At 43.8% G+C, this 21,431-nt stretch overlaps 1 protein-coding gene across 1 annotated transcript in view; it reads left to right on the forward strand.

The window, feature by feature from the left end:
* The window catches only part of tub (TUB bipartite transcription factor), a 118,763-nt gene that overhangs the window by 3,751 nt on the left and 93,581 nt on the right, over positions 1 to 21,431 (forward strand). The window contains exon 2 of the mRNA XM_056279418.1: positions 13,896 to 13,947. Within this exon, the coding sequence (XP_056135393.1) occupies positions 13,896 to 13,947 (52 nt within the window). The remainder of the gene's footprint in view (positions 1 to 13,895; positions 13,948 to 21,431) is intronic.

Below are 21,431 nucleotides of genomic sequence, written 5' to 3' on the forward strand. Positions count from 1 at the left end.
TTTGTGTCTTTATCTGACTGTGTGTTGCCTATTCACGGACATAATTGCTCTGATTGCGCACGTGGAGTGCTTTGTTTGTCAGGGAGTGGGCGGTAAAATGTGTTTTCATGATGCCGGCCTTCCTGAGGTTCAGCCATAGCCTTAGTTGTGGCGGTGCTTCCGAGCTGCAGTCGTCCGAGCAGAATGTCCATGTAGCAGTAAGGGTGACCCCTGCCCGGGCCGGCGCCACAGCACAGGTCTGAGCAGTGGACATGGGGAGCTGGACTGGAGCGAGATGGTTTTGTCACTTGGCATGGACACAATGAAAAGAGAGCAACAACAGCAGGGCTCTCAAGTTGTGAACTGAGTTCAGAGTGAGATTTTGGTGGGGGTTTGGTTGGGGTGGGGACGGGGGTCTGATCTGATAAATGACACATAAATTCATACAAATAAAAATATTTACTGAATTCATCATTTGTTAGTGCAGGCTTGCTTGAGATGGGTAAAAATATAATATATAACAGTTCAGCAACACGCAAACCTACCACAGAACCCCCCCCCCCCAGGACACGTCCGGGGGAAAGAGGCCGTTTGGTCACCCTAAGCTAGCTAGGCTAGCTCACACACTCTGGTTAAACCAGCTGCCTGCACACAATATTCACAGAGAGTAAAAAGAGACAAGTTATCTCAGATGACGAGATACCTTACTGTACACATAGGATATGGTCTTCTCCCACGTCGCTGTCGTCCTACTTCGGATTTGTGACTAAGTTAGTAGATGGCTGGCCTCTTCTGTCAAGTTGTTGTGGCGGGAATATCTAAATCTTACCCGGATACAGCAACGCTATTATTTGATTGGCTGTTCGGCAGCTATATTCTTTAATTTGATTGGCTGGTGTGTGGCAGGCCCTTCTCAACGCTATGGGGAATCCACCTGATTCCTACCTGTTCCACTGTTGTAGAAAATAGCGGCGCAACTTGGTGGGCGTTACCCTGGTTCTCTGCGTGAGAAATACAAGGTGTTGCGTGTGAGCGTGGGGACGAGTGGAAATGCGTGTCTCACGCCCAATGCGTGAGACTTGAGAGCCCTGCAACAGTTACTCCTGAAAGATTGACACAGTGATACATTGGAATTAACTGAGCTATCAAATCTTGTGTGGAAAGCTTTGTTTTATTTATCGTGATACATCTCCAGTGTGTTGGGAACCAGCGTGTCACCAGCGTTCGTGGCTCAACATCGTAGTACGTGTACGACGAAAGAATCAGAATTATTATTTCATACTTACGCTGGGCTTTATTTGAATTATTTAATTTTACTGAATGAAACTGGTTGCAGAGTAAAACCTTTGTTGCACTGTACTCTTTCTGCGTCTATTGATGAACATTTTAAAGGGCTATATGGGGCTTTTATTTAAATCTAAATGCATTTTCATTTTTCATTTTAAATGATTTGCCATCATGTGGCTCTATTATAACTAATATTGCTACCCAGTCTCACGGCAGTTCGTGAACAGTCACGACATTTAATCTATTGATTCGTGTACATGGACACGAATTTTCCATTTTTCGTTACACTCAGCACGACTTTTAAACTAGCTGAGGCTCATGGGTAGGCTAATGTAGCCTTCCGCTATTGACACTAACCAAAACAAGCGTGATTTCCTACCCAGTCTCACGGCAGCTCGTGAAATAGAGAAGAACACGTGATTACCCAAAGAGCTCCTCAACCCCGTGAAGAACGCAGCCGATAAACCAAACAACAGCCCTTCGTTTATCAGAAAACATCATTTAAAGAAACTGTGTTTTACTGCATCCCTAACCAGCAGTTATCTTAACAGAGCCATTGGTGTGAAACACACTTCCCTCCACTGGGATGGGAGTTGGGTGTGCTTGGTTTCTTTTATTCAAACCTCCTTATTGTTGCTATTCAGCCGACATGACCATTTCAGTAATTAATGAATATTAAGCATCGGGTAACGAGTGTTGTTTGTCAGTGAAAACTCCTCAGCATTTCTCTGAGGTCAATGTTGTGTTAGAGAAATATTTAGTATAATGTGAGTTTCATCATGTTTATCTGATTTCACTGCAAAAGGCCCGTGTAGAGCCACGGTGCCTGCCATGCCCGTTGGAATAAAGGTGCCTGAACTCATGCTTAATGCTCATTGTGCTGAGCACTCAAGAGAGAGCCTTGAATTAAATAATACTCAGTGATGCCATGAGAAGAAAAGAATAAAGCCACGATCTTTCACAGTTCAAATTAGCACTTTAAACGGCCGAGACAAAGTCTGTTATACTGCATATTCAAAACAGTTTTGTTGTTAATTCTGTCCATCCATCATCCAAACCGCTTATCCTGCTCTCAGGGCCATGGGGATGCTGGAGCCTATCCCAGCAGTCATTGGGCAGCAACTAACTTGGAACAGCTTAGATTCTACAATCCTGCAATAAGGGACAGCACAAACTCTGAACACGTGTTCCTCTGGATAGGTAAAGTTGCACATCACGGGCATATCAAGTGGCAAAGGGCCAAAACATTAGTCATACCATGACTCATGACTAGGGTTCATAGTAGTCTTCTGGGTTGCCCAGGTCATCCAGCCATCCATTTCCTAAGCTGCGTATACTCATCAGGGTCGCAGGGTGCTGGAGCCTATCCCAGCAGTCACTGGGCAGAAGGTGGGGAAACACCCTGGACAGGCCGCCAGGCCATCACAGGGCAGACACACACACATTCACACACACACACATTCACACCTAGGGACAATTTAGTACGGCCGATTCACCTGACCTACATGTGTTTGGATTGTGGGAGGAAACCGGAGCACCCGGAGGAAACCCACACAGACACGGGGAGAACATGCAAACTCCACACAGAGGAATTCATAACATATTAATTAATACTAATAGTAATTAATGTATCAATTTAATAACATAATTGTTGGTCCGTCCCTATCAAGAATGTGCACACCCTCATCCTTGAAAGAGTGGCCACTGGCCTGTAGATGGTGTAGACTTTGGAGTTCTGGTCTGTAGATGGTGTAGACTGTGGAGTCCTGGTCTGTAGATGGTGTAGACTGTGGAGTCCTGGAAACAGGTTTAAACAAAATGAAGTGTCCAGTAATGTCTAATATACCAACAAAAAAAAAAGAAAAAAAAAGAAGTGGGCAGAACAGTGCTTGGTAAATTCACTGAGACAGAAACCAATGTGTCATGACAGTACAGATGGTGAAGCACTCAATTCAAAGGCAACTAACTGCAAAAAGAGGAGTTTTAAGTTTGTATTTAAAGGACTCAGCAGACTCTGATCATCTGATGGCAGCAGGCAGGTTATTCCACAAGAACAAGGAAAAGGCCCTGCCACCAGCTGACTTATTTTTAACTTTGGTACACACAGGAGCCCTGTATTTTGAGAGTGAAGAGCTGAGATGGAATGTTTGATTTAAGAGGATCAGACAGGTAAGATGGGGCAAGCCCATAAGACTTTTATTAGTCAGCAGAAGCACCTTGAAGTCTGATCTAATCAAATTTTCTTATTTTAGTTAGGATTCTAGCTGCAGCATTTTGAACCATCTGAAGACTTTAGTACTTCGTTGTAGCAGACCTGAAAACAGAATACTACAGTAATGAAGTCTTGATGAAACAAATGCATGCATTAGACATTGCATCAACCATGAACAGGAAAGACCGAATTTTAACGATGTTACATGAGTGGAAAAAAGACAGTCTCTGTGATTTCCTTAATGTGCTTATCAAAGATCAAACGTAACACCAATATGTTTGGCTGCCACACTTTGCGAAATCACAGTGCTATTGTTAATTGATCAAATTGGTGTCTGTGTCTAGCAAGGCCATTGACTAGCATCTCAATTTTATCCAAATTTAAAAGCAGGAAATTTAGTGACATCCAATTGTTCACAGCAGCCACGCAGGCCTCTAAATTGGTCATTTGAGTACAACTGTCAGCCCTTATAGGCACACACAGGTGAGTATCATCCGCATAGCAAATGATATTTATTCCATGACTGCGTATAATTTTGATGGAATAGATGAAATACAATGAGAGAAAAGTAGAGGGCCAAGAATCGATCCCTGGGGTACACCATATTTAACGTCAGAGAATTTCAATGTAATATTATTATAGCAGACACACTGTGTTTTTCCAGATGAGCATTAGTTTTAGTATTAGTAAAGCTTTGGTACACAGTGATCTGATATGAAACCAAATTTAAGCATCTTGTTGAAGTGATCAGTAGTAGGCAGCACTTTAGAGCTACCACTAAATGAAATATTAATAGGAATTAGACGCCTTGTATTATTAGTTGACAATTTTGAAGATCTATGCTTTGAACGATGTGTGGTCACATTTTAGATAATATCAGATGTTTGGTTCTGTAGATTATTAGGTACTTTAAGGCACATTTGACCACAACCAGTGGTAGGAATGATTAGATTATTTTGATTCACATGTTTAGGAGAGTAGAGCTTGGGAGCAATACAGCAGGGAAGGGAGATGGTCTCAATGTTATGACCAAGCTGTCAGTCTGATAATCTGTACAATGAGAAATTCCCTGACTAAACATTAACTAAACTAGTTGACTCCATATCCACACTAGGTTTAAACCTAGCAGGCTCTCCAATCACCTGCAACCTGCTGAATGATAAGTTCCTAGTGTCAAACTAAACGTAGACATTTATCTATATTGCTCAACAAAAGAGCGGAGCCGTCCCCAGTAGGGTGAACGCCGTTTGCTTTCAGCAGGTAAGGGCGGTCCTAGAAGGCCGGTTAACTCGTTCATATACTATGCTGAAAACCACACACACACACACACACACACACACACACACACACACACACACACACAAGTAGCTTGGCATACACAAACACACACACATATGCAAACAACTACACACATACACTACTGTTCAAAAGTTTGGGATCACCCAAACAATTTTGTGTTTTCCATGAAAAGTCACACTTATTCACCACCATATGTTGTGAAATGAATAGAAAATAGAGTCAAGACATTGACAAGGTTAGAAATAATGATTTGTATTTGAAATAAGATTTTTTTTACATCAAACTTTGCTTTCGTCAAAGAATCCTCCATTTGCAGCAATTACAGCATTGCAGACCTTTGGCATTCTAGCTGTTAATTTGTTGAGGTAATCTGGAGAAATTGCACCCCACGCTTCCAGAAGCAGCTCCCACAAGTTGGATTGGTTGGATGGGCACTTCTTTGAGCAGATTGAGTTTCTGGAGCATCACATTTGTGGGGTCAATTAAACGCTCAAAATGGCCAGAAAAAGAGAACTTTCATCTGAAACTCGACAGTCTATTCTTGTTCTTAGAAATGAAGGCTATTCCATGCGAGAAATTGCTAAGAAATTGAAGATTTCCTACACCGGTGTGTACTACTCCCTTCAGAGGACAGCACAAACAGGCTCTAACCAGAGTAGAAAAAGAAGTGGGAGGCCGCGTTGCACAACTGAGCAAGAAGATAAGTACATTAGAGTCTCTAGTTTGAGAAACAGACGCCTCACAGGTCCCCAACTGGCATCTTCATTAAATAGTACCTGTTAGAGCCTGTTTGTGCTGTCCTCTGAAGGGAGTAGTACACACCGGTGTAGGAAATCTTCAATTTCTTAGCAATTTCTCGCATGGAATAGCCTTCATTTCTAAGAACAAGAATAGACTGTCGAGTTTCAGATGAAAGTTCTCTTTTTCTGGCCATTTTGAGCGTTTAATTGACCCCACAAATGTGATGCTCCAGAAACTCAATCTGCTCAAAGAAGTGCCCATCCAACCAATCCAACTTGTGGGAGCTGCTTCTGGAAGCGTGGGGTGCAATTTCTCCAGATTACCTCAACAAATTAACAGCTAGAATGCCAAAGGTCTGCAATGCTGTAATTGCTGCAAATGGAGGATTCTTTGACGAAAGCAAAGTTTGATGTAAAAAAAATCTTATTTCAAATACAAATCATTATTTCTAACCTTGTCAATGTCTTGACTCTATTTTCTATTCATTTCACAACATATGGTGGGGAATAAGTGTGACTTTTCATGGAAAACACGAAATTGTTTGGGTGATCCCAAACTTTTGAACGGTAGTGTATGTACATTTATTAAGGCTGGGCAGACACACACCCAGCACCTTACATACATCACACACTATTTATTATTATTACTGCTGTTTTTCTTCTGTTTTGTTGTTATTTAATTACTGTTGTTGCTGCAGTGTCGAAGAACCGAAACTCGAGAATTTTACTTGTACTTTTATAATGAGACGTAACAAATAAAGAATCTTGAATCTTTAATCAACGAAACTGAATCCGTGCTAATTACAGTGATGGTCCAGCGAGCGGTTCATTGAGGTGAGCCTACTGTACATCATTACCCCTCACGGATAAGGGACCAGAGACAATCGATGCCGACATCTTTCTGGCCAAATCAAGTGTCCTTACTAGGCTTGTTTTTGTGCTCTCTGATTGTGTCATCCGAGCATTATTGGTGCTGACATGAATAAAAATGTTGCTTAAAGTAGTGGTGCTGTGTGCCCGGGTTCCCCGTTTGTCCCTCCATGATGCTACCACCCTAAGATTAACTTCTATGTCAGAGACTCTGGCCCAGGTAAACAGTGAACCAAGGCTGGCGAAGCTAATCTAATATTACGGGTAATGGAGTCTCCTATATAGTGTGTGTTATCGACAGGAGTGGGAGAGGGACGCTGGCTGGTAGGACTACCAGCAGGGCTGGTGAGGAGCGAAAACTGGTTTGCAGCCGGGAGAAGTGACTGCAAACCAGGTCACATGACCAGTGGCTTGCTTTGGCGCGCCTCCCCACACCGGTAAACAGACAAACTCTGCCGTATCTGCTGACGAGGCGTCTGGACACTGCTTGGCATCCTGCGCATCATGTTCCTCATACATTTGATAAGTCCATTATAATTCTGTTTATCCTCTTTCAATGTTGTATTGTGTAAACACAACATCCATTGCACGTTGTCCATCTTGGGAGAGAGATCCCTCCTCTGAGGTTTCTTCCTAGTTTTTTCTCCCTGTTAAAGGTTGTTTTTTTTTAGGGAGTTGCTCCTTGTCCAATGAGAGGGTCTAAGGACAGGATGTTGTGTTGCTGTTAAGCCCACTGAGGCAAATTTGTAATTTGTGATATTGGGCTATACAAATAAAATTGACTTGACTTGACTTGACTATAGAGGCCTTGGCATTGTTTCTTGTACTTCAAGTCACCTTTATTTATAAATGCAACTGGTCACAACCATCCTGGGATAAGGCAAGGCAAGGCAAGGTAAATTTATCTGTATAAATATTTTCAGCATCAAGGCAATTCAAAGTGCTTTACATTAAACATAAAAGCATCATAAGAGAATGAAAAGATATTAAAAAATAAGAGTAAAGATTATACTGCGGTGTAAGATGATAGCCAAAAGCTTCAAGTTTTATTTAATAAAAGGCAGCGGCAAACAGGAAGGTCTTCAGCCTTGATTTAAAAGAACTGAGAGTTGCAGCAGACCTGCAGCTCTGCGGGAGTTTGTTTCAGATATGTGGTGCATTAAAAACTGAAAGCTGCCTCTTCATATTTAGTTTTGACTTTGGGGACAAAAAGCAGACCTGTCCGAGACGATCTGAGAGGTCTGGGTGGTTCATAGTGTAGCAGAAAATCAGGAATGTATTGAGCGCTAAACTATTCAGTGCTTTATAAACCAAGAGCAGAGCTTTAAAATCAATCCTTTTACGGACAAGAAGCCGGTTAAACGACCTCAGGACTGTGATCCACAGGATGTGATCCATTTTTTGAGTCTTAGTAAGGTCTCAAGGAGCAACATTCTGACTCAGCTGCAGCTGTTTGATTGATTTTTTTTAGAAAGACCTGTAAAGACATTGTTACAGTAGTCGAGACGACTGAAGATAAATGCCTGGACAAGTTTTTGCAAATCCTGCTGAGACATAAATCCTGTAATTCTTGATTTATTCTTTAGGTGATAGTAGGCTGACTTTATAATTGTGTTAATGTGGCTATCTAAATTCAGGTCTAAATCGATGACTACACCAAGATTTCTGGCTGGGTTCATGGTTTTTAACATTACCGATTTTAGCTGAGCGCTGACGTCTAGTCATTCTTCCTTGGTTCCAAAGACAATGACTTCAGTTTTATCTGTTTATTTTATTTATTCATTTATCTTTATCTTTGTTTAATTGAAGAAATTTCTGAGACATCCAATCGTCGATTTGTAAAAAACACTTACTCAGTGCTTGTATGGGATTACAATCCCCTAGTGATGTGGTTTTGTAAATCTGCATGTCACCTGTGTAATTATGGTAACATATTTTGTTGTTTTCCATAAACCAAACTTGTAGGTGTAGATTTTAAACAGAAGTGGCCCCAAAATGGAGCCTTGGAGAACCCCACAGGTCATTTTTGTACAGTCAGAATGGTAATTACCTATAGACACAAAGTAGACCCTGTCCTATATGTAGGATTCAAACCAGTTCAGTGCTGTGCCACGAAGTCACACCCAGTTTTCCAATTGGTCTAGTAATATGTTGTAGTCGACTGTGTCAAATGCAGCACTGAGATCCAATAATACCAGGACAACTGAGATTCTGCCACGGTCTGTGTTTAAGTGGATGTCATAAAGTCCTTAACAAGAGCAGTCTCAGTGCTGTGGTGTGGTCGAAACCCTGACTGGAAGACATCAAAACTGTTGTTTAGTGCCGAAAAAGTTGTTGAGTTGCTGGAAAACAGCTTTTTCAATTATTTTACTTAGAAACTTGAGGTTTGATACCAGCCTATAATTGTTCATTAGTGAAATGTCTAGATTATTTCTTTTTAAGAGTGGCTTGATGATTGCAGTTTTCAGGGCCTGTGGGAAGAGACCTGAGAGAAGAGATGGGCTGACGATTTGTAGAAGATTTGAGGCCATGCAATTAGAAATGTTTTTGAAAAAGCCTGTTGGCAGAATATCAAGACAGCAGGAGGAGGATTTCAGATGTTGTATAATGTCCTCAAAGTTGTTTATGGTTGATGGGATCAGATTGTGTCATGCTATTTGAATTGATTTTAGGTGGACACAGGGACAACACATGTCCTGTACCGAGTACAGAGGCACTGACTGTCTGTCCAATTTTCTGAATTTTGTGATTGAAGGAGGAGGCAAATTCATTGCAGGCGCTGGTAGATAGAAATTCAGAGACTGCTGCCACAGGAGGGTTTGTTAGCCTGTCGACAGTAGCAAACAATGCACCTACATTATTATTGTTTTTGGCAATGATGTCAGGGAAGTAGGACCTTCTTGCATTTCTCAGTTTCAAAATTATAAATGCACAAGCTCGCTTTATAGATGTCATAATGAACATTAAGATTCGTTTTTCGCCACCTGCATTCAGCTTTATGACACTCATATTCTGACCAGCGTGGCACATTTCCATGGAAATCTTTTCTTACCAGAGACCCCCTTCACCTTAGCTGATGCAATGGCATCGATAACATCTCTAATTTTAGGATTAAAATGATCTACAAGCTCACTGACTGAGACCTAAGAGAGAGTGGGTATGGAAGATATAGCCTGAACGAATGTTTCACTGGTGCTTTCAGTGATATGCTGTTTTGTGATTACCTCTGTTTGAGCATTTGTGTGCACAGAGATAGTACTCTCAAAGAAAACACAGACATGATCAGAGGGAGCAACAGTAGTCACCACAACCTTAGAAATGTTCAGATCCGTGGAGATAATGAAGTCCAGAGTGTGGCCCTGGTTGTGTGTGGGCTCCGTCACATGCTGAGTCAGTCCATAGTCATCAACAACACATGACAGTTCGTTAGTTCCTCTGTCCTGGGGGTTGTTAGCATGGATGTTTAAGTCACCAGCAACAACGACATTGTCAAATTCAGTACAGGTTATAGACAGCGGTTCAGTTAAGTCATCAAAAACATTTGCATTATATTTAGATGGCCAGTAGATATTTAGAAATATAACTCAAGATGAGGACTTCAACCGAAGAGCCACATATTCAAAAGAAGCAAAATTTCCATAAGGGATCTTCTTGTATTGGAGCTAATCATTTAACATTATGGCAACTCCCCCTCCTTTCTTATGCTGTCTGGTTTTGCCCACAAAACTGAAGTTGGCAGGGGCTGACTCAATAAGAACGGTTGCGCTGTTGTCTTGGTCTAACCAAGTTTCAGTTAAAACAGAAAACTGAGATTGTGCTTGATGATAAAAGCATTGATTAAAAATGTTTTTCCCCCCGTCAAAGACCTGATGTTTAGTAATGCTAAATTTAGTGTGTTAAGAGTATTTTATCTGCACAATTATTTTTTTTTTGACAGGTTGTGGCTGCTGGCGTACAACTCAAGTCAGATTAGATAAAGTAGATGTGCACTTTGAGTACTCTCTGTTCTTCCTGAAGCTGGTCAAAACAGGAATTGCGGACCTTGGGGTTGCTCCCCGCTGTCTGGGGTGGGCTGTATCAGAAGCAGTGGGTCCAGACCCAGCAAGCAGAGGGAGACATGAGCTGAAGAGGGGGGGGGGGTAGGTTCTAGTAGTCAGTGTGCACTGTAATGCTGACCGCAGGGAGATTGCCCTTGGTTTGTTTGTATAAGCCGGAACTTATGGTGCCACATAATATCTCGTCAATCCCTTTTATCTGCATCCTCAGCTTGTGTGAGATAGCTCTGAGAGGGGAGGGGAGGGGGGCTGGGAATGATCCATGGTGTTGTCCTTGTTTTCCTGGGTAGAAAATATTGCTCTAATTTTCCTGACCTTTTCCAAATACCAGTAGTGAAGTGCTGGAGGTCATGGGTCAGGTTGGCAGTAAGCATGTGAACCCCACTCTGTTTAAATGAACCCTGTCCATTGCTCCAACAACAGGTTGACGTTGTCAATGAAGTTCAGTTTTTGAGCAGTGTGGCAGAAAGCCAGGTATTTAACGCAAGCAAGCAGCTTAAACGTTCAATTCCTTTCCCTAAAGTGGGGATGGGACCTATCACAAATCTCTGAGCAGGGACTTGTTGTAGAATGTCCACTAGGTGTATGAAGTCTCTAACAGCTCTGAGCCATGTGTCATTACAGGGCGAGTCAATTTTCTCAACAAATTTAAGGCTCTGATATAAATATAAATTGTTCTTTTTACTCAGCTCATGCAGAAATGCTGCCCCATCTTTTTTGGCATTGTCGATATTATTCTCGGACTCTGTGGAAAGGTGTTTCCCAATGTATCAGTGACACCTTACACATGGATTTTGCACTGTTTTATGAGTATATTATTATTTTTGGATTCTTTGCCTATGACAGTAAGTTTGAGGAAAGGGCATATATCATAAATCTATTGATTATTCTGGCTAAATTCGAAATGCACAAGTGCAAAGTTTACAAACCGAAGAACCATTTTTATTGTTGTAAGCGGTTACTTTGTTACCCGGTGCGGGATTCGATACGGGGTGTACTGCACCACGAGGCGACGTCACTAACCGCTCGGCTAAAGGGTCAGACCCGCTACCTAGGGACTAACGTGTTTTATTAGTCGTTCACATTGTTTTTTTTTATAAAGGTTTTGAACAGTACATAAAAAGTATTAATTCTAGTGCCAATAAAAAGTCCCGAAAAACTGTAATGGCACGTGTTCAGTGTGAAATGTGTATGTAAATGGGTTGTGAGCTTAGCGGTTGTGTCTTAACTGTTTTTATTTTCTTTTCCTTTTTATTATTTCTATTTTTTCTGTGGCCCACCCCCCTGGCATGTTTGCGTGTACTGTGGTCATTCATGTTGTATAAATGTGACATGGGTACAACTTGTTGTCAGTTGGTCAATAAAGGGAAAACAAATAAACACAGGACGGGCGTCACTTGGTGCACAATAAATGTACTTCCGCTTCCGGTGTGGGAAGATGGCGGCGCGAAGTCGCGTTTGGGGAGGCCTCACCCAGCACCGTCCATGCAGTGTCTTTGTCCACGTCTGCGTCTGGGTTTTGTCTTCGTTTGATGGCTGGGGGAGCTGGTGCTGGATCGGCTGGGGGAGCGGGGCGGGCTAAGCTAACTGCTAGCCCATGCAGACCGGCAGCTCCGTTAACACCGGTGGGCCCGGGGACCACCCCGGCCCCTGCCCGGAGCTGCGCCCGGGGAGGAGACGCCGAGGGCGGTCTGACAGGACGCGGAAGCGGGCGGGCTAACTGCTAGTGTAGCCAAGCCAAACGTCTCATCTTACTCTATTTCTTTATTTCCCCTGAAATCTTTTTTAATTGTTGTGCACTTCCCCAAAAACGTAAACAGGTTCCGCCCTAGCGGGTTTAAGTGCATGCGTGTTGTTCCCGGCAGGGGGCGCTGTTCTGGTGGGACGCCTCTGAGCCTAGCTTCAGCGAGCTCTCGGACGCTCCCTCCATTAGCTTTTCGTTTGTTTAGAGTTGCGTCGTGGCGATGCACCCAGTAGTGTGAGGTGCTAGCAGAGGTACTGGTCTGTCCTCCGTTGTGTGAATAATTTGTAATGTTGATTATTCATTACTCATGTGTGTTTGGCTGAGTTAATTAGCCTCGTGCTAGCTCCGCTGGTCCCGTGGGTTAATAGGCAGCGTGGTAGGGTTTTAATTAATGGCGTGTCGTCATAGGTGACGCGAGGTTTTGTAGAGAGTCTCATGTGAGGTTTTGTGTTATTATTATTATTTATTGTAGTATGGAGAGATGCAGAAGACATGCTATGTGGCTGATGCCCGTGTTTTTTTTCTTCTTGTGAAGACCCCCCACCACCACCACACACACACAAGTGTGAAATGAAGTGAAATGACAAATAAAGAAATGTGTCCGTGCCGGGACGGCGGAACAACAATTGTGGCAGTTGGTTTGGCCCATGTGACTAACCACAGCTGGCCCACGTGGCTAACCGCAGCTGGCCCACGTGGCTAACCGCAGCTGGCCCACGTGGCTAACCGCAGCTGGCCCATGTGGCTAACCACAGCCTGGCTAACCGCAGTTGGCCCACGTGGCTAACCACAGCTGGCCCACGTGGCTAACCGCAGCCGGCCCAAGTGGCTAACCGCAGCCGGCCCGTGTGGCTAACCGCAGCTTGCCCGTGTGGCTAACCGCAGCTGGCCCGTGTGGCTAACCGCAGCTGGCCCACCTGGCTAACCGCAGCTGGCCCGTGTGGCTAACCGCAGCTGGCCCACGTGGCTAACCGCAGCCTGGCTAACCGCAGCTGGCCCACGTGGCTAACCGCAGCCGGCCCACGTGGCTAACCGCAGCCTTGGGTAGACAGTTTTCACAGCGTTGCTGTTGGCTTGTTAGACGGACACCTAGCAGCAGAGCTGTCTCTGGTTTGATGTCTTGTGTTTGTTTTTGTTGTCCTGGTTAACTTCTTTTTCGAATGATAAGTGCGAGAGGCTCCTGAGGGGTCACGATAGAAAATAAACATCTAACATTGCTTTGCAAAGGAGGATGAACTCCCATCTCTTTGTTTGGCTCAAGTTGTAAAACTTGTATTTGATGCGCTTGTCTTGTAATGAAAACTGTAGACTATGTGGGCTCCCATTTGTCGTTTGTGTCCGGCCTGAAATGGCGTGTGCTTTTTAACCGTAAGCGTGTATGAGCTATTCAGCATGAGTTGTTTTATGTGCGTGCAACATGTTGTGCTCTGTGGAATAACGTACTGTAGGCGTGGACAGTAAAACATGGAGAATGGCGGCCCTCTCAATAGCAGCACTCTTTTCAGTTCTTGCTCTGTTTCTCCTCGTTTATATTGGGTAGCATATCCCAACAGTCATTATACCAGGCCTACCTCCTCAGAGATGACGCCGTCCCCCCGGTGCTTCACAAGATTCACAGGGAGCAGTGTGTGTGTGTGAGTCAAAGATGGATAAAAAGCCTTATTTCAGGTATTCATGTCCTTCTTACCTCTGTTTCTTTCTCTTTGCAGCACTTTAGATGATGAGGGCAGCAACCTGCGGCAGCAGAAACTGGACCGACAGGTAAGCCCGTGTGGCTCTTTCTGCAGAGTACACCAATTATTGTAACAGGGCATTTTGTCTGCTCACACACTTCCTCAGCTTGAGACTTCTGATGGCTAGACTGGGCTTACTCTGTTACTCCTCTCATGAAGGATGTGTGGTTAAGGTATAAAGTTAATCAGCCACGGCATGACGTTATGGGAAAGAGTAGTGGAAGCTAGGTTAGGAGGAGAGGTGATGATCAGTGAGCAGCAGTATGGTTTCATGGGAGGAAAGAGCAGCACAGATGTGATGTTTGCTTTGAGAATGTTAATGCAGAAGTATAGAGAAGGCCAGAAGGAGTTGCATTGTGTCTTTGTAGATTTAGAGAGAGCATACGACAGGGTGCCGAGAGAGGAGGTGTGGTATTGTATGAGGAAGTCAGGAGTGGCAGAGAAGTATGTAGGAGTGGTGCAGGATATGTATGAGGGAGGTCTGACAGTGGTGAGGTGTGCGGTTGGAATGACAGATGGGATTACATCAAGGATCGGCTCTGAGCCCTTTCTTGTTTGCAGTGGTGATGGACAGGTTGATGGACGAGATCAGGCAGGAGTCTCTGTGGACTATGATGTTTGCGGATAACACTGTGATCTGTAGCAAGAGTAGGGAGCAGGTGGAGGAGAGCCTGGAGAGGTGGAGGTATGCACTGGAGAGAAGAAGAATGAAAGTCAGTAGGAGCAAGACAGAATACCTATGTGTGAATGAGAGGGAGGACTATTCCATGTCAGGTTCTAGGCTCAACTATTTCATCCACTGTCAGTCCCTATAAGTTTGTGCACAACATTAGAAGAGACTGATGTAAATTTGTAAGTCATGTCAGCCAGCCTGCTGAATAATGATCTTCTTGCATGCTGCTTCAAATAGCATATATTTTTTGTCCCAATCTATAGGAATGAATAATTATAGATAAAGGAGGAATGTGTAGTTGTTCTATAGGCTTAACTCTTCATCCATCAGGAAAATGACAATATTCTTCTTTGTTGCACATTTTAGGAGTATGAGAGGAGCTGATTTGATTGGCCAAGTCAAAGCCCATCCATTCTTTCTGCCTCATATCGTTTTCTTGCAAAAAAAAAAATCCTACCCAAGAGTAAACCATTAAAATGAGCAACTGTAACAGAGTTAGTGATTTGCATATTCAAGGATGCACCAGCGATGGAGCACAAGTGACAATTGTTTGCATGTTACTCTTCACAAAGGTAGCTTCAAATTGGAAAATACCACAGACCTGTTGTACAAATTACAGAAAATAAATTTCACAGTGGAAAAGTGAGGCGTTTTCCTTCAGTTGAAGAGAGTAACTATGTAAACAACATCAACAATCTGCCAAAGTATTTCAACAGAGGGAGCCAAAACCCAAATTCACGCTCGCCTTTCTAAAAAGCAAGGGCTCACAAGAGTGATGGATATAAGCTCAGATTTCCTGCTTCCTTGGCTGCCACTTAACAAAACTAATTGAACACAGATTCATTTTCAATGTTTTATGCATGCAAAGGCCCAAGAGGACCCTTCGATAAAACCAATAATAAGCAGAGGTGGCAAACTGTCCAGAAACTCCTAACCATGTGTTTGCGCCGTACTAATCAACACCCCTCTTCAGCGAGGTAGGGGCAACTAATGACATCAGCTGATTTACTACATGGGTGGATCAAATGAACACACAGGACTTACTTTCTAGACAAGGTTTTGCCACCTCTGCCAATAAGCAGCATGTCAATGCTGCACGATGCTCCACTTGTCCTTGCCTATTTACAGCAATACGATTTTACAAAATGCAAACTATGGCATGACCCGAGCTGACGCTTTTAAAAGTTCTGTTCTACGCTTTGATAGTTGCACTTTTTGAAGGCTTCTATAATGCAAAATCTATAGTACAGTAAGGATAGCCTGTATATTGTAAAATACATAAAGCAGTAAGGATAGCCTGTATTTTGCAAAATATATAATGCAGTAAGGAAGGCCTGTATATTGCAAATTAGATAATACAGTAAGGATAGCCTGTATATTGCAACATATATAATACAGTAAGGATTGCCTGCATTTTGCAAAATCTAAAATGCAGTAAGGATAGCTTGCATATCGCAAAATATATAGTACAGTAAGGATAGCCTGTATATTGCAAAGTATATAATGCAGTAAGGATGACGTGTTTATTACAAAATATATAATACAGTAAGGATAGCCTGTATATTGCAAAATGTATAATACAGTAAGGATAGCCTGTATATTGCAAAATGTATAAGACAGTAAGGATGGTCCAAGTCAAACCTGTGTCAAATGCTCTGACTCTCCTTCCCTCAATTAGTGCATTGACCTCCCACGTGGCCTGTTCTGAATAAGTAAGTCACCACTAACACTTGACTAGCAGTGAGTCTCTCTGTTTGATGAGCCCTGGTGCAAGGTGCGTGTTTTGAATACCTGTCAGGCTGAATGGCTAGCCTTGGTGACCATATGCAGCTCGAGGCCAAAAGATAGTCACCAGAATCATGTTTACTGGCCATGTAGGTTTGCACATACATGGAATTTGACTCCGGTTTCATGGCTCTCTCACTGTACTTAACATAGAATAACACTGGTCATTAAGATAGCACATCCTTGATGTCTTTTTAAAAAAAAAAGATTTTAAACCACAGAACTACATGGCCTGTTAGGCTTTGAGCACTTTTAGCGGCATGATAATTGCCACCATTTTCTCAGTTAAACCAGTCTCGCTGAACTCTGGAGGACTGTAGGGTATGCCCCCCCCCCCAAAAAAGATGTTTTTTTTTTGGGAAGTACAAGTGCTGTGAAATTAAAATCCTCTTTTGAAAATACGACCATTGATGTTTAAGAGAGCGATATGAGATACTTTATTGATCCCCGTGGGGAAATTCTGCTCTGCATGTAACCCATGCTAGCTGTGTAGCTAGCAGCAGTGGGCAGCCGCTGTGCAGCGCCCGGGGACCAACTCCAGTTGGTCTTGCCATGCAGGGGCACAGACAGGAGTACTAACCCTAACATGCATGTCTTTTTTGATGGTGGGGGAAACCGGAGCACCCGGAGAAAACCCACCGCAGACACGGGGAGAACATGCAAACTCCACACAGAGGACGACCAGGGATGACCCCCAAGTTTGGACAAACCCTAGGGTTCGAACCCAGGATCCTCTTGCAGTGAGGTGACTGGATAACCAATATGCTTATTAGCACATCTTGACCAAAAAGACATGCACGTTAGGGTTAGTACTCCTGTCTGTGCCCCTGAGCAAGGCAGTGGAAAGAGGGGCTGGAGTTGGTCCCCGGGTGCTGCAGGTGCCCACTGCTCCTATACCATAGGATGGGCTAAACGCAGAGAACACATTCGTTGTAAGCTGTACAATGACAAAATAAAGTGGCTTTCATGTTACATTTCCCGGGGAAACTAGCGGGTGAGAACCCACAAACATGACGGACAGGAAGGTTTCAGTAAGCAGAGGCTATGGGAGGCAATGACTGACGTTATGAGCTGAGGCTATGGGAGGCAATGACTGATGTTATGAGCTGAGGCTATGGGAGGCAATGACTGACGTTATGAGCTGAGGCTATGGGAGATAATGACTGAGGCTATGAGCTGAGGCTATGGGAGGCAATGACTGACGTTATGAGCTGAGGCTATGGGAGATAATGACTGAGGCTATGAGCTGAGGCTATGGGAGGCAATGACTGACGTTATGAGCTGAGGCTATGGGAGGCAATGACTGACGTTATGAGCTGATGTATGGGAGGCAATGACTGACGTTATGAGCTGAGGCTATGGGAGGCAATGACTGACGTTATGAGCTGAGGCTATGGGAGATAATGACTGAGGCTATGAGCTGAGGCTATGGGAGGCAATGACTGACGTTATGAGCTGAGGCTATGGGAGGCAATGACTGACGTTATGAGCTGAGGCTATGGGAGGCAATGACTGACGTTATGAGCGGAGGCTATGGGAGGCAATGACTGACATTATGAGCTGAGGCTATGGGAGGCAATGACACGTTATGAGCTGAGGCTACGGAAGACAATGACTGACGCTATGAGCTGAGGTTATGGGAGGTAATGACTGAGGCTATGAGCTGAGGCTATGGGAGGCAATGACTGACGTTATGAGCTGAGGCTATGGGAGGCAATGACTGACGTTATGAGCTGATGTATGGGAGGCAATGACTGACGTTATGAGCTGAGGCTATGGGAGGCAATGACTGCCAAAATTAACTGACTGAACTAACCCAGGAGACAGTAAAATGACAGACAGCTGAACAGGGATACATCATAACAAGGTAAACGACTGAACTGAGCTGAACTGAGAGACAACAGACAAGCCAAGGCATTAAAGCACCTATCAAAGTGTTTTTTTTCGCCCACGTGATTATTCAGCAAGGAAACCTCTTCCATCGGGTCAGCATCAGCCCTTTAGCTGCTAATCTCGGTGGTCTGCCAGGTGGTCTTAAGCAGGCTGCTGAGAATCTTGGGGTAATATTCGATGCTAACCTCCGTTTTGATAATCAAGTCTAACATGCGGTGCAGTCAGGCTTTCTCCAGCTCAAGCTAATCTCCAAAATTAGGTCATTTTTGTCAATTGTGGATCGGCAAAAAGTTGTACATGTTTTTATGTATGCTCGGCTGACTGTTGTAACGCCCTTTATTCTGGTATCAGCAAGGGCGCCCTCCACCGTCCACAGTTGGTACAAAATGCCGCTGCTTGGCTCATTACCAGGAGGACAGAGGCATGCTCATATCACTCCTGTGTTGGCCTCCCTACACTGGCTCCCTGTTACATTGCTTTGTGTCCCCTCCACCATTAAGATGTGCAGATGGAGCCCTGCTGGTTACTCCCAGCTCTCGCCTTGTCACAAAGGGTGGTCGGGCTTCTGCTGTTAGAGCCCCCACACTATGGGGGTCTCTTCCTCTTGAACTAAGACAAACCAAGTCTTTTTTTTTATACATTTATTTCTGATTTCTCCCAATTTAGTGGCCAGTTGATCCCTATTTTAATTCAAACACCCACCCTCATACTGCATGCGTTCACCAACCGCATCTCTCCGGCCGGCAGTCTGGAAGGAGACCGCCTCCCCCCTTCTGTGACAAGGCGACTCCAGGCCGAACCACTGCTCCCCACCACCCCACCCCACCCCACACCCACACCCACACCCACACACACAGGCATTCATGTGACGAACACAAGCCGACTCCATCGAGTCCGGCCATAGTCGGACCTGACGGGACCGGGGCGCAAACCCCGGTCCCCAGTGGGCAACTGCGCCGACACAAAGCCGATGCTTAGACCGCTACACCACCGCGGACTGCCAAACCAAGTCTCTAGCTTCTTTTAAATCTCGTCTTAAAACTTTTATTTTTATGAAAGCTTTTACAAATGTTTGATATTTGTTTTTATTTATACTGTTCTTTTGGGCGGCGCGGTGGCACAGTGGTTAGCACAGTCGCCTCACAGCAAGAAGGTCCTGGTTTCAAGCTCCAGGCTACTCCAACCTTGGGGGTCATCCCGGGTCGTCCCGGTGTGGAGTTTGCATGTTCTCCCTGTGTCTGTGTGGGTTTCCTCCGGGGGCTCCGGTTTCCTCCCACAGTCCAAACACATGTAGGTCAGGTGGATCGGCCGTATTACATTGCCGCTAGGTGTGTGTGTGTGTGTGTGTGTGTGTGTGTGTGTGTGTGTGAGAGGGAGAGAGAGAGAGAGAGAGAGAGAGAGAGAGAGAGAGAGAGAGAGAGAGAGAGAGAGAGTGGGAGAGAGAGAGAGAGTGGGAGAGAGAGAGAGAGAGAGAGAGAGAGAGAGAGAGAGAGAGAGAGAGAGAGAGAGAGAGAGAGAGAGAGTGGGAGAGAGAGAGAGAGAGAGAGAGAGAGAGAGAGAGAGAGAGAGAGAGAGAGAGAGTGGAGAGAGAGAGAGAGAGAGAGAGAGAGAGAGAGAGAGAGAGAGGGCCAGCCGGCCCTGTGTGATGGCTGGGCGGCCTGTCCAGGGTGTCTCCCTGCCTGCCTGCCTGCCTGCCGCCCAGTGACTGCTGGGACAGGCTCCAGCATCTCTGCGACCCTGAGAGCAGGATAAGCGGTCCGGCTGATGGATGGATGGATGTGCTGTTTTTATTTTTACTATTTAATCTTACTCTTTTTTTTGTTTTTGCGAAGCACTTTGTAACATTGTTTTAGAAAAGTGCTATATACGTAGATACAATTATTATTAATAAAAATAATGTTATTAATAATTGTATTATTAATATTATAATAATAACGATGATGATGATGATGATGAAGTATAATAATAATTATTACTATTATTACATCAGTGCACTTTAGTTCCATGAATAAAGGCATAGTTAATAGGAAAGGCACTTCATGTTCATTTACATAATGCTGAGAGTATATCAGTCATATTTAGGGCCAGATTACAGTTGGTGGATTACAGGTGTCCTGTTACGCTCAGTAATTAGGTGGCAGAGCTTCACGATCACAAACTTCAACCTAAGGCTCACAACCCTTTTCCTTGTGTTGTGTGTGAGTAACAAAGCTTTGTGTTGGCTGTTTTGCAGAATGATTTGATTTTGTGATTGCATTTTGCATGTCTAGGTAGCTAATGTGAAATGAGCGCAGTTTACTGAACATGAAATACAAAATATAGTTTTTGTACATAAAATTCTTCAGTTTTGGTAACTTACTGAATTAATGGAGGTGAATCTATGACTAGATCTACAGATGCTTCTGGACGCATCCTCCAGAAGCACCTGGGGTAAAAGAATCAAAGTTGCAATAACCGATACGTATATTGGAGATGACTTAATCAGTAATTTAACTCAACAGTAATCAAAGGGTACATGTTAAGCTAATGCCTGATAATTAAGGTCTGAAAATGTTTCACCTCTGAGTTCATAATCTTAAAAACTTTAGCATAATCAGTAGCTTTCTTTTTTTGAGTCCTGCTAACTTATTTGGGTTTACAGTTTGTAAAATGCAACATGTTTCATCCATAGCCAATGGCTGTGGTTATGCAGACGTTGCATTGGAGCAGGTTTAATAAAGGGGGTTGTGAGCAACAAGAGAACTTTCAATTTACTTCATGTCACAAGCCACAGGTAGAAAAAGAGTGAGCTCATAGAGAGTGAGATCATAGATCATACAGAGTGAGCTTAGATCATAGAGAGTGAGATCATAGATCATACAGAGTGAGATTATAGATCGTAGAGAGTGAGGTCATAGAGAGTGGGATCATAGATCATACAGAGTGAGATCATAGAGCACAGAGAGTGAGATTATAGATCATACAGTGTGAGATCATAGATCATAGAGAGTGAGAGTATAGATCATAGATCATACAGTGTGAGATCATAGATCACAGAGAGTGAGATCATAGACCAAAGAGAGCGAGATCATAGATCATACATCATGAGATCATAGATCACAGTGAGATTATAGATTATAGAGAGTGAGGTCAGAGAGCGTGACATCATAAACCATACAGAG

This window comes from Lampris incognitus, chromosome 4 (genome assembly GCF_029633865.1).
Source record: "Lampris incognitus isolate fLamInc1 chromosome 4, fLamInc1.hap2, whole genome shotgun sequence".
NCBI lineage: Eukaryota > Metazoa > Chordata > Actinopteri > Lampriformes > Lampridae > Lampris > Lampris incognitus.